Raw genomic sequence first — 19,433 nt, 5'->3', positions numbered from 1 at the left:
GGGCACGTTGTAACTTGACCATATGACAGCTTAAAATTTTATCTGATCGAATGAAAAAAATATTCAAGACAAACTAAAATATTTTGTTTATATATATATATATATATATATATTTTTTTTTTTTTTTTTATAAAATAATGGCGTTTTTTTAAGAATGAAAAATAATCAGATTTTGGAGTTTGACAATGAACACATTACAACCATGCTTGGGATGGCCCACATAAACGAGCAAAAATGCTTTACATGTCTTCAAATAATAATGTCTAAACATTAAACATTGACTGTCAGTCTTTAATCACCTGTTTCTCGTCAAAATTTATTAAAGTAAACAGTGTAAATTACATCGCTAATGTCATAGAATAGCACATTGTAACGCAGTGTTACAACATGCCCCATCTGCGCAACTGGAATTTAAAACTGGTTAGTGTCTTCTGCTAGTAATCAAATCATTAAAAAAACGATCTGAACTGATAAATAACAGATTGGAGATTAAAATAATAGCAGATTTGTCTCATTTTAAATAAATAATAAAAACGGAGATGAAAAATTTTCTTAAGCCAGAATTTTACTTTGGTAAAATAAATATTCAAACCTCGTGTGTTACAACTAGCCCCCCCCCCCGTTTGTGCATTGCGCTCCCCTATATTATATTATGTCACACTTCTCTAGTAAGTTTCGTCTGTGTGTGTGAAGACAGTAGCGCAAATCCGTGAATGAATGTTCCGAAGTGAAATAAACTTCAACGGAATAAAGTTGAATGGAATTGAATTTAATTAAAGTTGAATAAACTTCAACTTTACTGTTCAGTGCACTGATGTCAGACTCATTTTGGATAGTAAAGTTTGTTGTTAAATTATTAAATGCCCTGTCTCTGTCACCATTATAAGTGTTTTATCACCACATTTGAGTGATCATTGCAAAAAATGTGTATATATATATATATATATATATTCTGTTTATGCATATACTGTATTCCATATATAGTACCAGTCAAATGTTTAGACACACGAATGGGAAAGTGTCCAAACTTTTGACTGGTACTGTACTATAATATACACAAAGAATATCGGCCGATATATTGGTATTGGCCTTTTTTAAACCCCCTAATATCGGTATCGGCCCCAAAAAACCCATATCGGTCGGGCTCTAATATAAATATAAATATTCTAAGCATTGTTGGGGAATCCTGGAGTGTTACGTAAGAGGGAAACCCCAGTATTACAACTCAGCATCATACAAGCCATGATATGAAGGTAAGGAAACTAAGCAACCGAAAACAACATGTCTTAGATGTAATGTTAGTTCTACATATCAGTGTCGGGTAAAATAGCATTATAATTTCCTTTGCTGTAGAGAGAGCTGCTTACATGTGACTACACGGGGAAACGAGTAACAGCGAAGATGCTGAATTAAACTTAAACACAGCTTTTTAGTCTTAATCAGCTTTTCCGCAAATACATACTGGCCCTGATTATCATAAGTTCTACTTACCGCTTGCTCCATTTCTGCAGATCAGTTTTTGTGAATGAATGACTTGCTTTGGTCTTCATCAACACCCACTTGCGCCACCTGCTGTTGAGCGACTAACAGCAGATTCAGATCATGCATCGGTACTCTACTGCAAATTTGAACCACTGAATTTGTGGAAGCCAATTTGTAAAGTGAAATAAAATGGACCGAAAATCGCCTGTCGAATATTATACATTGTATTTTTTAAACCGATTGAATATTTTGGAAGTGAATTCTGGAAGGTGAATATGGATTATTGAATTTTTAATTATGAAAATGTGTGTGAAATGTTTTAAACTGAAATATTCACAGCTTAAATATACAACTATGTTGAATTTCAGTTCCTAAAAATGCAAGCCCTGAAAATACAAGCCATTAAATGCAAGCACTGTTAATGCATTATTTTTTCCTTAGTTCAATTCAACATGCTTTTTTGTTTCAAAGACATATGTCATCATTTTTCTTCCGTAGCGTTTTAGAAAGGCCTTTTTTTAAGTCCAGACTTGTCCTGAAGTATAGAGTTCATTCTTGAAATACAGATGTAACAGAGGTGAAACAGTTCAAGGAGGCCTCACCCAGCATTGCAGGAAGTGTTTGGTTGCAGTTTTTGCTGCTAAGAAAGATGCAACCAGTTCTTGACTTGCGTTACAGGGGGCACTGGGTGTTTTATAACTTTAACCAGTTCATGAAAGTTGAAGGGTTACTTGTGCATCGGTTGGCTCTGGCCGAAGATCTGAATACATTTCGTTTAAAAATATGCAAAATTACAGAAGTTCAAGCCTGTGGTTTTCATTAGCATTTGCTTCCACTCTAAATCTCTTCCATCTGTTCTATCACTTTCAGTTGTTCCTTCCCGATGGTACGGTAGAATAGTCAGAGGTGATGGATCAGCCCAGTGTGATTCAGCAGTGTTTGAATGAATGAGCAGGACCCAGTGGGACTTAACGGTATTATGTTTAGTAGGAGTCGTGTGTTGCACATTGTGTGACATGGATATATAGATAGAGGAAAATGTAACTTTATATGCTTGTGTTTCTAGCCAGTGAATCTTTGACATAACTAGCAGATTTCATTATATTTTAAAGGGCTAGTTGGAAAAAAAAAAAAGAAAAAGAAAATTCTGTCATCCTTTGCACCACCACTCCAGGGGCCTCATTTATCAACAGTGCGTATGCACAGATGCGTGTGTAAGAACAGTTTCACGTGTGGGATCTACCAACTTGTACTTAGGGTATACGTAGGAATGTGTGTAAATATAAGCACAACTCTGAGCATGCTTACGCAGAGAATCTAGTGGTAGAATGGTGATACTACAAAAAATTGTGCAGCAGCTTATTTCTTGTGTCCTTTAATTGCAAATACAGCTCACTCAGGGCGGGTCTGATGTAAGACACCAGTCCAGTCTGTGCTGAAACGCTACTGTCAATCAAACTATCGTGGGAGGGGCCTGTATGTGTGATGTCACACAAACAGGCATCTGATCAGATCGGCTCGATTTGAGAAAGGGGAAAACATTTAACGAGATAAAAAAAAAAACACTGGGTGGATTTTTATCATGATAGAGTGGTTGTGTACATACACTGCCAACACACATTTCAGTTCAAACAACTTGTAAAAGTGCATGTAGCATCCTATGACCCCTTTAAGAACATTCATTTGTAGGACAAAATATAGTACCTTTTCTATGCACTGTTGATAAACGAGGGCCCTGGAACACACATGCAGTTATGTATTTTAACAGAATGGACCATCATTTTTTTAAACATCTTGAGTCATACGTGTTCTTTTCTGCCCTGATGTCATTGTTGGAAATCTGAACCTCTTCAAGTTCATGATCTTTCAGAATGAGTGTCAAGAGTTCAGGAGGACTTACCTGACATCCATTCAAGTGGAAAAACAGATCTAGGTATAATTACAGAAAGATATTTTTTAACAGGGAGAGAAAACCTCAAGACATTGGCCCAAAATGAAATAGATCGCTTTCCCTTCATATGTCATGGCTAGTTACAGCATGGAAAGTATGATCAACTCTCTCAAGCCCAAAACCATTTGAAAGGTGCTCTGATGAAATGACTTATAATTGCATCCAGTATACGGGTAGGACATTTTTGTGAACTTTGACACGCTGGGATGTTCATGTTTTCATACAAAGAGTGTCAGAAACAGAAGTCAATTGCTTGTCAAATTGTCACTTAATAATAGACAGCATTTTGTTTGAAATTAACCCCATTTAAGTTAATGTTACAATAATTTAACAACAACGAATCATATTTTTTTGTTAATGATGAGGATAATTATGATAAATGTTTATATTTTATAATATTATTTAACTGTAATAATAAAAATGAAGTTGAAAAGGAAATATCTTACTGTTTTAATAATACAGTAGTACTTTAGAGAAAAAAAAAGGTGTATCACAATTTCAGGTTTTAGTTGTGCAGCTCTATGTATATATTTATTTATTTTACTAGTAATATTAGTAAAATAATAATTTATTTAATTATTAGCTTTTCATCAACTCACAAATCCCCATCAGTTCCCTAGCAAACCCTCTTTCGGGAAACCCTGCTTTAAGCTAAATAAGCGAAAAGTGCATCGGGAGCATATGGGCAATTTCGAGCCTTGTATATGTGTGTGTGCATATATATATATATATATATATATATATATATATATATATATATACTGTATACAAGCTTATTTAGTTAAAATGTAGCTTACATGTCACATTTAAATCACAATATAGTTTGAAATCACACACAGATGGTGTGGCACTTCGTCAAGTTTGACCTTTTACTGCCCAAAAAGAAATACAGCTTTCAAGATTTTGTCTTCCATTATTCTCTTTGTAGTTCAGAACCAATGACAACAACAACTCCTAACAGAAAAATACCCACATGTCATGGAGACACAACAATGGAACTACTGTTAGTGCACAAAAATTGAGATTTCCTCCTATTATGTTAATAGTGGCACATTCATACAATGAAAACCATATGGAGGCCTCACTTTTCTCAGAGTCTTGAAGCACCGTGCTAACTTTATAGATGAGAATAGTTTCCATAGATGGGCAAAACTGTGTTATGAGTTGCTTGCATTTCCTGGCTGTTGAGTAAGTGATCTGCTCAGCTGATAGTCAAACCGCAAGGAAGTGTAAAAGGCCTTCAGACACTCAGACACAATCTGGTCCTCTTTGAAAATTGTATTACAAACTCATTGACATTCTGAGGCAGTTTGATTCATGTATTGATAATCATTCAGTTGATCAATGGGAAAGATAACTGCTCTCTTAGAAATTAAAAAGACATGATCTGGGTGAGCTAGCGCTACAAAGTGCATACAAGTTGTTTACTGCAAAATAAATAAATACAAATAATCAAGACATAGTGACCACTTATTGCTTTTTACGATAATGGAACATTTAAACAATGTGATTGTAGGTTTTCGTCAGCACTTGACTAATTAATGCTAACATTTTCTTCTATTCTATGTCTCTTTGTCTGAAAAAACAACAACAACTGATATGTGTACTGTGCTAGACTAACTGAGAGACTTGTTACAGCACTTGTATACTGTTGCCCTCCTATTGGTCTGAATTGCTTCTATTTGCTCTTCTCATTTGTAAGTCTATTTGGATAAAAGCGTCTGCTAAATGATTAAATGTAAATGTAGGTAAAATAAAATAAATAAATAAATGATAATAAAATGATAAAAAAAAATTATTCTGCCCCATTTGTCTTCGTGTTGTTAATGAGACTGACTGAAATGTTTGAAGCCTCAAATTTCTTCTAGAATTAATTAATAATTCTAGAATTTTTTCCCCTTTAGTTAGCTTTTTCTTAAACCTTTTCTTAAAGGGGTCATATGATGTTGCTAAAAAGAACATTATTTTGTGTATTTGGTGTAATGAAATGTGTTTATGCGGTTTAAGGTTAAAAAAACATTATTTTCCACATACTGTACATTATTGTTTCTCCTCTATGCCCCGCCTTTCTGAAACGTGTCGATTTTTACAAAGCTCATCGGTCTGAAAAGCAAGGTGTGCTGTGATTGGCCAGCTATCCAATGCGTTATGATTGGCCGAATACCTCAAGCATGTGACGGAAATGTTATGCCCCTCACCATATTGTGATGATGCCCTGTCAGGCCGGAGCGATGATTCAAAAACATGAAAACCCATTATAAACGAGGCATCCAGTGGGGACATAATTACGGATTATAATGACTTATACTGTCTTTTTACGCATTGCGTTGCATCGCGCCGCGTAAACATAAAACCATGTCTGCATTTGTAATCGGAGAAATGACAAACAAGCAGCCCTACTCTACACTGCCTAATAACTCGCTTTAAATATATAAAATATAAAAACTCTTTAAATATAAAAAACACAGAGTGATGAAGCCAATCAGCAGATATGGGGATTGTTAGGAGGCCATGATGATCAGAGGCCAATGGGCAAATTTGGCCAGGATGCCGAGGTCACACCTCTACACTTTTCAAAAGACATCCTAGGATTTTTAATGACCACAGAGAGTCAGGACCTCAATTTAACGTCTCATCCGAAGGACGGTGCTTGTTGACAGTATAGTGTCCCCGTCACTATACTGGGGCGTTAGGACCCACACAGACCACAGGGTGAGCACCCCCTTCTGGCCTCACTAACACCTCTTCCAGCAGCAAGCTAGTTTTCCCAGGAGGTCTCTCATCCAGGTACTGACCAGGCTCAGCCCTGCTTAGATTAAGTGGGCAACCAGTCTTGGGCTGCAGGGTGATATGGCTGCCGGCTTATTCTCGCTAGTACAGCGATAATAAAAGTTACGCCTTCTTTCTTTGCGTGAACATTTGGGAGGCGTTATACAAATCTTCCCACATAGTGATGTAGACGTGGGGGCGTGTTAGAACGAGCCGTTTTAGGTAGGCGTGGCTGACTCTTAACTTTTATAAAGAATATCTCTTTGGATTTGAGACTTTAGTCTTTGCAACTTTACAGATCTTCTTTATGCACCAAGAGCTTGAAATCGCATCATATGACCCCTTTAAACTGTTCAGCTTTAAATCATACTGAGATGTTTGTTGGATATGGCACAGCCCTACTTAGAATATATATATATATATATATTCATTCCATGTTTTGACTGTTTTAGGCGCGCCACCAAAGATAAAGTCTATGCTTCTCCAGAAAACATGCAGTCAGAAGCGGATTAAGTTTCCGTTTCGCGGCTTTGAGTTTTTAATACTGTCTGTCTTCAAGAAAGTCCCGCTTTTTACTGTCTCATTCATTCACGTTCCTTTATTAATAATGCTAACTGTCACACCCACTGAAAGCTGTGCGGAAAAAGCGAAAGTAACCAGCAAAATGTTTCATACTGGCTCTTGGCAAAGGAGAACACTATCTTCTATAAAACAAAGTATATGTTTCAGTCATGTCACTTTATTTGTGGGGGCGTGTTAGAACGAGCCGTTTTAGGGAGGCGTGGCTGACTCTTAACTTTTATAAAGAATATCTCTTTGGATTTGAGACTTTAGTCTTTGCAACTTTACAGATCTTCTTTATGCACCAAGAGCTTGAAATCGCATCATATGACCCCTTTAAACTGTTCAGCTTTAAATCATACTGAGATGTTTGTTGGATATGGCACAGCCCTACTTAGAATATATATATATATATATATTCATTCCATGTTTTGACTGTTTTAGGCGCGCCACCAAAGACAAAGTCTATGCTTCTCCAGAAAACATGCAGTCAGAAGCGGATTAAGTTCCGTTTCGCGGCTTTGAGTTTTTAATACTGTCTGTCTTCAAGAAAGTCCCGCTTTTTACTGTCTCATTCATTCACGTTCCTTTATTAATAATGCTAACTGTCACACCCACTGAAAGCTGTGCGGAAAAAGCGAAAGTAACCAGCAAAATGTTTCATACTGGCTCTTGGCAAAGGAGAACACTATCTTCTATAAAACAAAGTATATGTTTCAGTCATGTCACTTTATTTATTTTTTTTACATACTTTTACACTTTTTCTGCTGTTCAAAAAATCTTTCTTTTCGCTATTACCACAAACAAGCTACATAGCAACTTGAATCTGAGTTTATTAGCTCTACGTTACCAGTTTGCTGTTGTGACTCTCGCAAACAGCACTGAACGCGCACTTTTCGGTACAAAAAATGTATTATTATTTTAAACCTTTTATCAGCTTATGTAGGCTCTACAACCAATGAATTGCTGATCTCTAGTGATGTATAATTTTTGTAATAGATCATTTGTTGGTAAAGGGTGAGAGATCTGGCTCGCGAGCCATAACTAGGTTAATTAAGCAGCGAGCTATGTTGTTCTATTGGAAATGTAGCCTATCCCAGACCAGTATTTGTGGCTTCAGAAGACTGTGAATATGGAGTCTAACCAATTTTATGGATCTTTTGCCTGATTTTTGAAGTTTTGAACCCCATAATTGTAATTGCATAGAAAAGAGCATGGAAAAAAATAAAAATGTTCTCTTTTTGTGTGCAATGGAAGAAAGCCATTTCAGTTTGAAACAACATGATTTTATGTTAATTTTTGGGTGAACTATTTATCTAACCAAATATTTGGAGGTTGAAAGTGAGTCATTAAACAGCCTGACTATTCAAGCCAGATCCACTAGCTTGCAACATCTGAGTACAGTATTGTAATAAATTAAGTTACTGTAGTAACCAGTTGACAGGTGCAGCATGTCATTTATGTGCTACTAATTACCTGTTTTTGTTTCTATAGCACGTATCTAGTCCAGCCTGAGAAATACCGTTTTTAGCCTGATCGCAGTTAAAGAAGCAAAATTATAACATTTTTGTCAGATGTTATTGCTGATTTGGAATATGCAATACTGCAACATTGTATGCCAGCCAGGGAACATTACCAAAATGGCTACAGAGTGAACAGGCTTGCCTTAAAAGGACATTAGTCCTGCCCCAAATTCATGCCTTAGGTTGGAAGTCCAGAAGTTGACATGTCATGCTGCTCAGACAAACATCTTGTTTTGAAAGAACCACAGTGTTTATACTCTCCAGGGCAATCGACCAACAAATGGCTTGAGACTTAAATGATTAAATCCCATGACTTGCACAGTGCTTATGAGTGGGTCCGCGTCCATAAATCAGCTTTATGAACAACACACACTCACAGAATCTGTAGGGAGTTTCTATTTCTTCATGTGAGTCAGAAACCAGAGCCTGGCTGCTGCTTCTCTCTTTGCGTGTTAGTCGTCTCAATGTGGGCAACATTTACAGCTTCTTTGTAGCTCCCTGGTGGTGTGGCTCATTGTGGCCTCTCCCAGCCGCTAGGCTGGCCACCAGCTGCTGATGAGAGGGAATGGGAAATGCAGGGTGGAAAGTGTGTGGGCCATTGCAGCAGGAGGAAGTTGAAGGGTCCAGGTCCAGACTTGGGCACAGCAGGGAGGAAAGCTCTCAGTGACTCCTCTCTCAGGAAGGATGCATGCCAGGAGTAGCCTAAAAAACGTCAGGGGTATGACATATGTTAAAAGCAACCTATAGACGCAGGTTTGCTGTTATAAAATCAGCAGCCAAGCGGATGTATAGCTATGAATGAAATGGGATGCAGATTAGATCCAGTGTCCAGCTGTGTCAAATGAGCTTATATAATTCAACAGAAAGATAAAGGCTTTTCGTGTTTCTTGTGCATCAAGGGATAAAGCAAGCCTAGCTGCATGGAATTATGTTGGTTTAAACATGACCAAGCCATTTAATGGATTTCAGCTGCATTTTGCAGATTAGTTATTTTAATATCATTTAAGGAGTGAAAAGGCATTATGAAACTAATGGCTACATTCAGAAGAGCGTACCACCATTGATTCTACTGACTATTTTGGTGAGATATAACATTATGCAATGCACTCAGCACTCAGGGTTTTTCAGTGGTTGATGCCGATAATAGTGTCTAGAGACCAGGGTGACTGTTCAGTATAATCAATATAATACTCTCAAATGACCCAGTATTGGCCAATTAAACCACCTGGCTTATATTTTGGTTAATCACTACACCCCAAATTAACTTCTGTGTGACAAATGAGCCAAAAACGATATCCACAGTGCCTTTATCCCTTTCTTGGCTCATTGGTTGATTGGACTAAAGATGTCTTATATACCTGAAGAGAGCTATAATCTCTTAAATAAATAGATGTGTGTGTGTGTGTGTGTGTGTGTGTATATATATATATACATACTTATATATATATATATATATACATATACATATACAAACTTGAATGCTTGAAACCGTTTTGGCTCAAAATTCAGTCTGACTGCACCTTACTCCACCTTTTGTTTGGTTTCATTTTTAGTTAAAAGAAAAAAGAAAATGATAAAGTTCAAAGTTTGAAATCAAGTGTTATTGTGCAGGCTATTGCTCAGCAAAATTTACTTTGTAGTAACATGTACTTTTGCGGTATTAAATGCTATTGCTGGTTTGAATGTGTTTGAATGTCTACATTGCAGATCCCAATAGAGTTTATATTGTTACTGTTCAATTCTGTTTATTTTTGGCAAATGTAGTAGACTTTCTGGGTATTTCAGAACATTTCTATACTGCAGAAATAGTATGATTAGTATGGTAGTTTGCTAAGTAGAATGTAGTTTTTGTGAGTCATGTAGCTGTTGAACCAGAACTAGGGTTGCTTGAGTATGGTAAAAATCATAATCACAATTATTTCGGTCAATATTGAGATTGTGGGTATTTACAGGTGCACTAAGCAATATTTGAAAAACTCTTTTGACCACAGTGTCGGACCGAGTCCCAAAACACACTCGCAGCCAATCAGCAGTAAGGGGCGTGTCTAGTTATGACAGGGAGAAGAGAACGCTCGGTGAGTGCACAGGACGGATATTAGCAGATCGACTATAGATAGCAAGAGATGACAGATAAAAAAAGAGGAACATTTCGGAGGAACAAAACATTAAAAAGAAGGGTTACGATCAGGCAAGAGGTACTGTAGGAGCTGTGTAAATATTGGAGCAGCTTTCCAGCGGTGGTGCGGGAAGGCCTAACTGGACACCGAGGTTGCTCTGTTTCTTCTTGATAGGTGAGTTACATTGATTTTGCTTTTTCACACAACTTTTCTGTGTTGGCTTTTGCTTGAATATGCTGTGGCTGGCAGGCACGGCAGATTCCGTCAATGTCACTGCCAGGGTTGTGTGTACGTGTGGGGCGGAGTTATCAAAATAGGTGCGAGGTCCTGTAGGGGTATGGGCGTGTTTGTATTGGTCCTTTCAGATATCAACATTGTTTGTCAAAATTCGCTTAGTGCACCTTTAACACGATTACTCACTGACTTTGGAAACATCCTGTTTTTTTTTAATCCGTTAAACAGGGAATTTTTTTTAACTTTAAATAAGGCTGTCAAGCCCTAAATTTTTTTATCTAATTAATTACATGATGTGCAGATTAATTAATCTAATCAAAAATTAACCACACATAAATTTTGAATGAGAAATTCCTACCCCCCAAAAGATCATTTTAAGTTATCATTGTGTTAAATGAGAAAAGCATTGAATATACCAAAAAGTAACTTTAGAAAGGAATATTTTAATTCAGCATGCATAAATAATGATTTTTAACTGAATATTGAAATATGAAATGATTAAAAAAATGAAACTAGAACTGCCAGTAGGTGACGGCAAGTCACTGACTGTCATTCATTCAGCTGATTTGTTCAGACAGATGATTCATTCAGAAAGGAAGCAACTGTCTTTATGACTGGCTCACTGAATCACTGGCACATTCAATTAAAAAAACATGTATTCATTCAGAAAGTCACGCTCACACTACAGTAGAATTTGAGCGTGTGAAATTTCTTCGGACCCTGCAACGGTCGTGATATGATGTCAAGCTCTGAGGTGTCTTTTTAAAAACATAAATTCAACACATAGCAATAAATATCCAAAATGTAAAGACATACAATCTACAAAACACTTTCTTGGAATGCTGCATTTTTAAATGTCTGTTCTTTTAATTCAGCTCAAACTTCTATTGATCACAAGGCTTGACGTGATATGAATTCACTGGTTAGAGTACACCAAACTTGAACTTTGGAACGCAGCAAAATGTGAAACGTCTTTGAAACTTCTTGAGTTTGCGTTCCGTTCTCTGCATTTACGTGTGTATGAATGGAAGTGTGAAAAATGTTGTGAGACCGCATCTTAAAGAAACACCGCTGTGTTGCTCAGAAATATGTTCTGCTTTGGCTTTGTGTGGAACTACTTTCATGTAAGAAATTGAGCATAACACACAATATTGACAATACTGTGTCTAAAATGTAACACAATATCACATCATGTTTATTAAAATATTGTATAACATCAATATATCACATCTGCAATCCTGCAGATATTCGGGAAAAACAGCTCTCTTGCTCGTTTTATTGTGCTAAACTGCATCATATGATATAAATATGAGACACAACCCCATAAAGGAGCATTTGTGCCCTGGTATCTTGAATTTTAGGAGCATGTTCTAATGGGCTACATCACACAGTCAGTCGTCCTGCATCATGTTCATCAGCAACTGCATGCAATGTAAGGTAATATACAGGTCTGGGAGGTGTTGGTGCGTTGAATGCATTAATAATTTTAACGCATTATTTTTTTCCCCAAAATTAATCGTACCAATCATAACGTGTTAACTCGACTGACCGACTTTAAATACAATTCTACTGATAAACAATTAAAAAGTAAATGATGACAGTCATTGTGTTGATTGTGAGATCCTGGTCTAGAGTCAGTACACAGCTGGTCCAGAGACAGATAGGGATTTCTGACCACAGGTGGCATTGGGGCAATGCCAAAAACATTGAGTTTGTGAGTTTCATTGGCCCTGGCATTATGGGCAGTATTGTTTTGGGTGCATTGTGTGTCAGGACCCAGCCGGGAAACAGCTGTGTTAGATGGATTTTTTTGTTGGCAGTGAGATATACCTCATCCAGAACCTTCAGCAAGGGGCAGCTTTGATCCTCACCCATCCATTCCTATGCCCCCTCACTTCCTCTCCACCATCTTTCATCCCCTTGTTTCTGATATCCAATATTTCCATTTGGCCTGTTGTGAAAGGCTTCGGAAACATTTCCTCACAAGCTAGCAAACTCCAAAGAACTGTTTAAAAAAAAACTGAAAAGATATAGAAGTTTCTTATTGTGATAAATACTATATAAAAATATTTGTTGTTGTTGTTGCAGATTTAGTTTGTTTGTTTATATCAGAATGTAACTAAATTATTGCTTAGCTCTTTATATAAATTTGGATATACAGAATGTCGTACTTTATCAGTTAACAATATAGATACAGTACAATGTAGAAACTCTCAGCTGCTTGATTGCTTTTATCATCACAAAAAGTAAAATTATTGTCCAGCTCTGCTATTATTGTATTATAAACATCAACATCGTGATTTCCTGTAAAGCAGCTTTAAAGCAAGGTGTATTGTGTAGCATTATAAAAATAAATATGAATTGACTCAACTTTACTTATTCAGTGATTCTTTCTCAAAATACTCCCAAAGACCCTTTAGTTTGAAAAGACCTGATGTAGATCCCAGATTGCGGAGTACACCAGAGACATGTCAGGGTGAAATATTCTGCCTCCAGTCTGAATGGGAAGGTGTTTGGTGATTCTTGATAAGAGGAAATACCTCAGAATTGGCTGTGATTGTATCCTGACAGGACTTCTCACCTCTGACTGTGGGACTGTTCAATTTTGGAATGTTTATGCTTCCCTCTTAACTTAGTTTACTAACTTAACTACTGCTAACTAACATACCAAGTCAATTGCCCAAATTCCTGATGATAATGGAGTCGTACACTGCAGGGGGAAAAAATTTAGAATTTACCTTGAAACAAATTTCACTCAGAAATTGCTAGTATATATTCACTAATAATGACAAAGAAATAGTAACACACTGAATTAAACCTTTCTGAAGTAGAAAAACTGAAAAAGCGTTTTCTTGTAAAAAGTATAAAGAGTTTAATTTACAACCTTGCTTTTTTTAAACCGTGTATTTGATTATACAGACAACTTGCTTTGTGTGCAAATATTTTGCTCGTTTTATATATATATATATATATATATATATATATATATATTCAAAAATGTGAAGAAAAAACGTCATATAAGCAAGGGTAATGAGGCCTCTATCTTGCAAGTGATTTTCTTTTAGTGTTTGGCATTTCATGCACGTGGAGAAGAACTGTGCAGGAGGAAGTGGAGAACAGTAGTGTGACTCATCACTGTGGGCTTGATTTCAGCAGATGTTTTTCAGATCTTCCCTGTGCAGGGCTAATATTGCAGGCGCTCTGCTCAGCTCCGCATGCCTCCCAGCTTTAGTAATCTCCTCAGAGGCGAGCCATTGCTGAAAAACAGGGCCTGGATGTTTCTCTCTGTCTCTCTTTCTTGCCATGCTGTCTTTGGCTCGAGCACAGGAATTAGGATTCATCACACATTATTATATGGCTCTCTGGAATACTTGATTCTGAATGGTCATGTGTGTCGATGTGTACTACAGTGTAAGCAATAATTCAATACTGTCCAGTGTCCATAGCAACATAACAGTGATACTTTCAGCATTTCATCCTCTCTTTTTTTAACACACTCAATCTATCTATCTAGAGAACTCAAAATAGAGGAAGACATGTTGTATTGTTGCTAAATGAAAACTAAATTTTCCATAGAAAAAAATGGAATAAAATGAACAATATTGTATAAATTAATGCTATAATATTGTTGCTATAATATTGTATTGTATCTGAACCTTTAACTTTAAAGCTGTATAATAAACAGGATAATCCGGTCATATGATCATTATTGTAAAATTATACATAATGCCGACTGCACATTATACCTTATTTATAGAATAACTTGCAGTATATTATATGTGATCAATTTCCAATCATTAATGAATTTGAAATTCTGTCTAAAATACCTTTGTATTTATGCAAAGCTCTGATCAAGAAAATAAACTCTTTTGATGTTTGATTTCATTATTTATAACAAATCCCATTCTCTCCTCCTCAGTTCCCAGAATGTGGATTCTTTGGCTTGTACGATAAGATCTTGCTCTTCCGCCATGATCTGAACTCGGACAACATCCTCCAGCGGCTAACGTTGGCAGAGGATATCCATGAGGGAGATCTGATTGAGGTCGTCCTGTCTGGTGAGTTGTGCTAGCTGTGGCTTTATTAATATATAGACAAAGCATTGTGTGGGACAAAACTTTCACTTTGAAACAACACCATCACCATTACCAATGGTTGTGTATGATAAATGAAATACATGAGTGTGTTTATGAGACAAACAAACTCATGTATTTCATTTATCATACACAACCGTTCAAAAGTTTGGGTCAGTGAGTTTTTCTTTAGCAAGGACGCATTAATTTGATCAGAATAAATCAATTTATGTTACAAAGATTTCCATTTAAGATAAAAGTTTTCTTTTCATCAGAAAATCCTGAAAAAAATGTAGCACAATTTCCACAAAAATATAAAGCAGCTGTTTTCAACATTAATAATAATTTCTTTAGCAGTGAATCTGCTCAAGAAAGTCAGCTGCTGATTCAGCTTTGCATCATAGGAATAAATTATGTTTTAAAATATATGCAAATAGAAACATAGTTATTCTAAATTGTAATAATATTTCATAATATTACAGTTTTACTGTATTTTTGATCAGTTAAATGCAGTCTTGGTGAGCATAAAATATTTATTTTAAAAATATATTTTTTAAATCTTATGACCCCAAATAAGTTCATATGGACAGTATTAAGTAAATATTAGCTAAAACTATTTTATAAGGAGCAGCAGAATTGTGACAGAATTCTACATTTAGTCATTTTTGGAACCTTGTAAAGAGCTGAACAAAAGGGTGCTGTGAATAAAAATACCATTTCAAATTTCCACTGTAAATTAGGAATGACAAATGAAGAACCAACTACAATACAGTAGCTTCAGGTCATCTTGACTGTAGTTTATGTTCTTTAAATTATGCAATCACTTATAGCTTTGCAGCTGGTTACCCTGGTGGCCGTATATTGCTAGCATCTTTGCAAGATGGAACAGATCAGTTTAACTCTGTAATTAGATTGTAGTCGGTTGTGGCACATGTGTACCAGATGGAGGGGCCCATGTTAATCTAGTCATCGTGAACTTCAGGTGGTTTCCCTTCAAATGCCTGTTAACACAGGCATGTCAATTCCCTTAAGACCACCTATCACGATCAGTTTTCTCATTTTACCACATGCTCAGTGTACATGAGTCATGTGTTGAAAGATTTATGGCTCAAGGGTTCTGTTTACTTGACAAAAACAAGTGACTTTGTCAGATATATTTATGTAATAAATATGCAGTTCTGCTGTCACTTAGTATAATAGGGCTCCACCACTTAGGGTTTGAGCTCATCTTTGTTCCCATGCAGAATGGTGTGTACATCCTGTGTAGGCCTTCTCTATGAAGACTGATCTTCCTGTCGTTGGCGTGTTCACATGGGAGCTGTACAGCACACCTGCTCTTCACATCCTCCTCACTCAGTGGCAAACACACACATTCAAGTGTCCGGCACTGGAAATCAACACAATATGCATGACTGATTCCAAGCCAGTATTCTGGATTGTTTCATATAAAGTTCCAAGCGCTTTCCCAGAACTCAGATCCTTATTCATGAAGGTTTTCCTGAGGTAGTTGAACGTATGCTCTGAACACATTCTATGAAACTGGTTAATGGGATAGTTCATCCAAAAATTTGCTGTTAATTTACTCATCCTTGGGCCATTCAAGAATTTTTTTTTGAGTAGAACAGTAAAGAAGATTTTTAACTGAAGCCGTTGGCCTTGGTGATTCATAAAATGCAAGTCAACGGCTCCCTGTCTTTATCAAGGAACACAAAATTAATACCCATTGCTCTTGACGATATATTGAGGTCTTATGAAGCAAAAAGATCGGTCTGAACATTACTGAACATTATTTACAGCATTATTACCTGTAATCCACAGCCTCAGGCAAACAGTCTGGAGTGATGTCGAGTTCGCAAATGAATCATTCTTTTGAACTGGTTCTTTTTGGTGAACTAGTTGAACCAGATCACCAGAGCAGACTGAACTGTCTGAAGCAGTTCACTGCTCGAGCAGCACAGATCTACAAGTGTCACAAAGCAAGGCCAGACACAACAGGTAAGTGCAAAACAGGATGGTTTATTGACTGGTTACGCATAAGAATGGAACGGGTGAGATAAAGGCTGGTGAGTGTCAACACAGTGAATGATTCCAGGGTTTCTTATCTGAGTTCTGATGTTGTGTGTCTTATGCCGGTTTCGTGGAGATCGTGGAACAGATTCCAAGGAGTCGTTGGAGGATCGCGGGAGGAACAAAGGGTAAGGCTTTCTAGGAGAATACAGTAGAGAGAGTCCAGAACAGTCCATAGGAGTGAACGGTAGACCGGACAGTGAGTGACTGTGATGTGTGTGTATTTGTAGTGTGGCTTGATTGGTGACAGCAGGTGCGTGTGATCAGAATTCAGGTGACTGATCGGGTGATTATCCTGGATGGTGACTGAAGTGACTGAGATGAATCCCTGACATTACCCCCTCCTCCAGGGGCGGCTCCTGACGCCCTCAAGCGGCGATGGGGGCGGCCACGGCCAAAGGGAGGAAACGGCTCCAGCTGTGTTGGTCGTCATGACAGTATGCCCGGAGGTAATGTCCGAGTTCCTGGATCTTCCGCTCAGTCTGGCCATTTGTCTGTGGATGGTAGCCTGAGGATAAGTTGACCGTGACCCCTAGTAGCCAGAAGAATGCCCTCCAAACGCGGGAGATAAACTGAGGTCCCCTGTCGGAGACTACATCCTCGGGGACTCCAAAGTTTCTGAAGACGTGTGGGATCAAACTTTCTGCAGTGTCGAGAGCGGTTGGAAGTCCTTTGAGGGGGATTAGCTTACAGGCTTTGGAAAAACGAAATATGACCACCAAGATGCAGGTATACCCGTCTGAGTTGGGTAAGTCAGTCACAAAATTGATTCCCAGGTGAGACCAGTGTCGATGTGGGATCGGCAGGGGTACTAGCTTGCCTGCGGGGAGGTGACGAGGGGTCTTGGACATGGTGTAGACTGAGCAACTGCGGATGTACCTTATGATATCACGGGTCATACTGGGCTGTCAATATGGGGTGCTGTGTGTACATTAATGAGGAAAAAAAAATAACTTAAATGATTTTAGCAAATGGCTGCAATATAACAGAGTGAAAAATTTAAGGGGGTCTGAATACTTTCCGTACCCACTGTATGTTTTCCCTTCTGGGCCTCCCGGCAGAGCAGTTTCGGTAAGAGTGGCGGCTCGAATGTCCTCGTCGATGTTCCATTGCATGGGGCATACAACCTCGTTCGAATCTGGGAGGGCGACGAGTGGAAGATGGCATTCATTACACCATCTGGCCACTATGAGTACCTTGTAATGCCGTATGGGCTAGCCAACGTCCCGTCAGTCTTCCCGGGATTCATGAACGAGGTGTTCTGGGAGTTCCTCCACCGTTCGGTGATTGTCTACATTGACGATCGGAGTTCCTCGAGGGCGGCCGGGACCAGGGGAAGTGGATAGGGCAGTTTCACCGTATGGGAGTTCAGAGTCCGATAGTCGATACAAGGCCGCAAGCCCCCGTCCTTCTTGCCCATGAAGAAGAAACTAGAAGCAGCTGGAGACGTGGAAGGTTGGATGAATCCTTGGTTAAGAGCCTCCTTGATGTATTCCTCCATCGCCTTGCGCTCCGGGATGGACAATGGGTATACTCTACCCTTGGGGAGTTTTGCTCCAGGCAGCAAGTCGATGGCGCAGTCCCATGGCCGATGAGGTGGTAACTGGGTGGCTGCCTGCTTATTGAAGACATCCTGGAACGTCAAGTAATCAGATGGGACTGTGACCTTCTCCCGAGGTTCGGGGCTTTCAATGAGGGTAGATGAAACTTGAGCTGAGTGAGATCCTGGGAGCAGAGTGGATAATGACATGAGGCAGTGGCGGTGGCTTCAGCGAGTTACCTCACACGAGTCCCATCTGATCTCTGGAGAATGAAGAACTAGCCAGGGGTGTCCCAGGATGATATCCACGGTGGGTCCCTCCAGTACCAAAAACGTGATTTCCTCCACGTGTAGAGTGCCAATCTTGAGCTTTAGTGTCTGTGCTCAATATTTCACCCACCCCCGTCCTAGCGGTTTTCCCTGAATGGTCTCGACTCGGAGCTCCTGGGCATGACGTTTCCGGGGCTGATGGAGACGATTCAATAGGTCCTGCGATATGAAATTGCCCGAGGAGCCCGAGTCGACGAGGGCAGGGACTGAAACAGAAAAGTTTGGGGTAAATAGTTGTACCGATAGCATTGACAGTGTGGAAATGACAGGGTCTAGCTGGAGGGTACTCATGGATGTGGGGGTCTGACTGGGAAGGTCCTGATGTAATGATCCACCGCAGTGCAGTAAAGGCACAGACCTGCCGCGAGACGGCGAGCACGTTCAGAAGGGGTGAGCCGGGAGGTGTCTACTTGCATCGGCTCTGGTACTGGGGAACCCATGCCAGGCGTGACAGACTGGTGGGCGGCTTTGGTGGCGTGGCATGCGGACAGACGCTGGGAAATTCGGTTGGCTTTTTGCATGAAGCTTTCCAGTCCAACGGAATCATCATAGATAGCCATTTGAGCTTGTACACGGGGATTCAATCCTTGCCGGTAAGAGCTAAGTAGAGCATTCTACCCGCTAGTCTCCGCCAGCGTTCTGAACCACAGTGTGTAGTCGTTAGTGGAAGACGTGCCTTGGCGCAGCCGCAGTAACTGGTCGGACATAGATAGCACTCCTGCAGTGTGACCAAAGACGACTTTGAAATGGTTAGTGAAGGCATCATATGAATTAATTATGGCACTA

The 19,433-nt window shown here is 38.8% G+C and overlaps 1 protein-coding gene across 4 annotated transcripts in view; it reads left to right on the top strand.

Annotated features, from left to right (window-relative positions):
- LOC107558350 (serine/threonine-protein kinase D3) overlaps positions 1 to 19,433 on the top strand; it is a 77,648-nt gene that overhangs the window by 11,464 nt on the left and 46,751 nt on the right. For all 4 annotated transcript variants that reach the window (XM_016242007.1, XM_016242008.1, XM_016242006.1 and 1 more), the window contains exon 3: positions 14,557 to 14,695. In XM_016242007.1, coding sequence (XP_016097493.1) covers positions 14,557 to 14,695 — 139 coding nt within the window. The remainder of the gene's footprint in view (positions 1 to 14,556; positions 14,696 to 19,433) is intronic.

Source organism: Sinocyclocheilus grahami, unplaced genomic scaffold (genome assembly GCF_001515645.1).
Source record: "Sinocyclocheilus grahami isolate Dianchi unplaced genomic scaffold, SAMN03320097.WGS_v1.1 scaffold642.1, whole genome shotgun sequence".
NCBI classification, from domain to species: Eukaryota; Metazoa; Chordata; class Actinopteri; order Cypriniformes; family Cyprinidae; genus Sinocyclocheilus; species Sinocyclocheilus grahami.
This window is presented reverse-complemented; position numbering and strand designations above follow the sequence as displayed.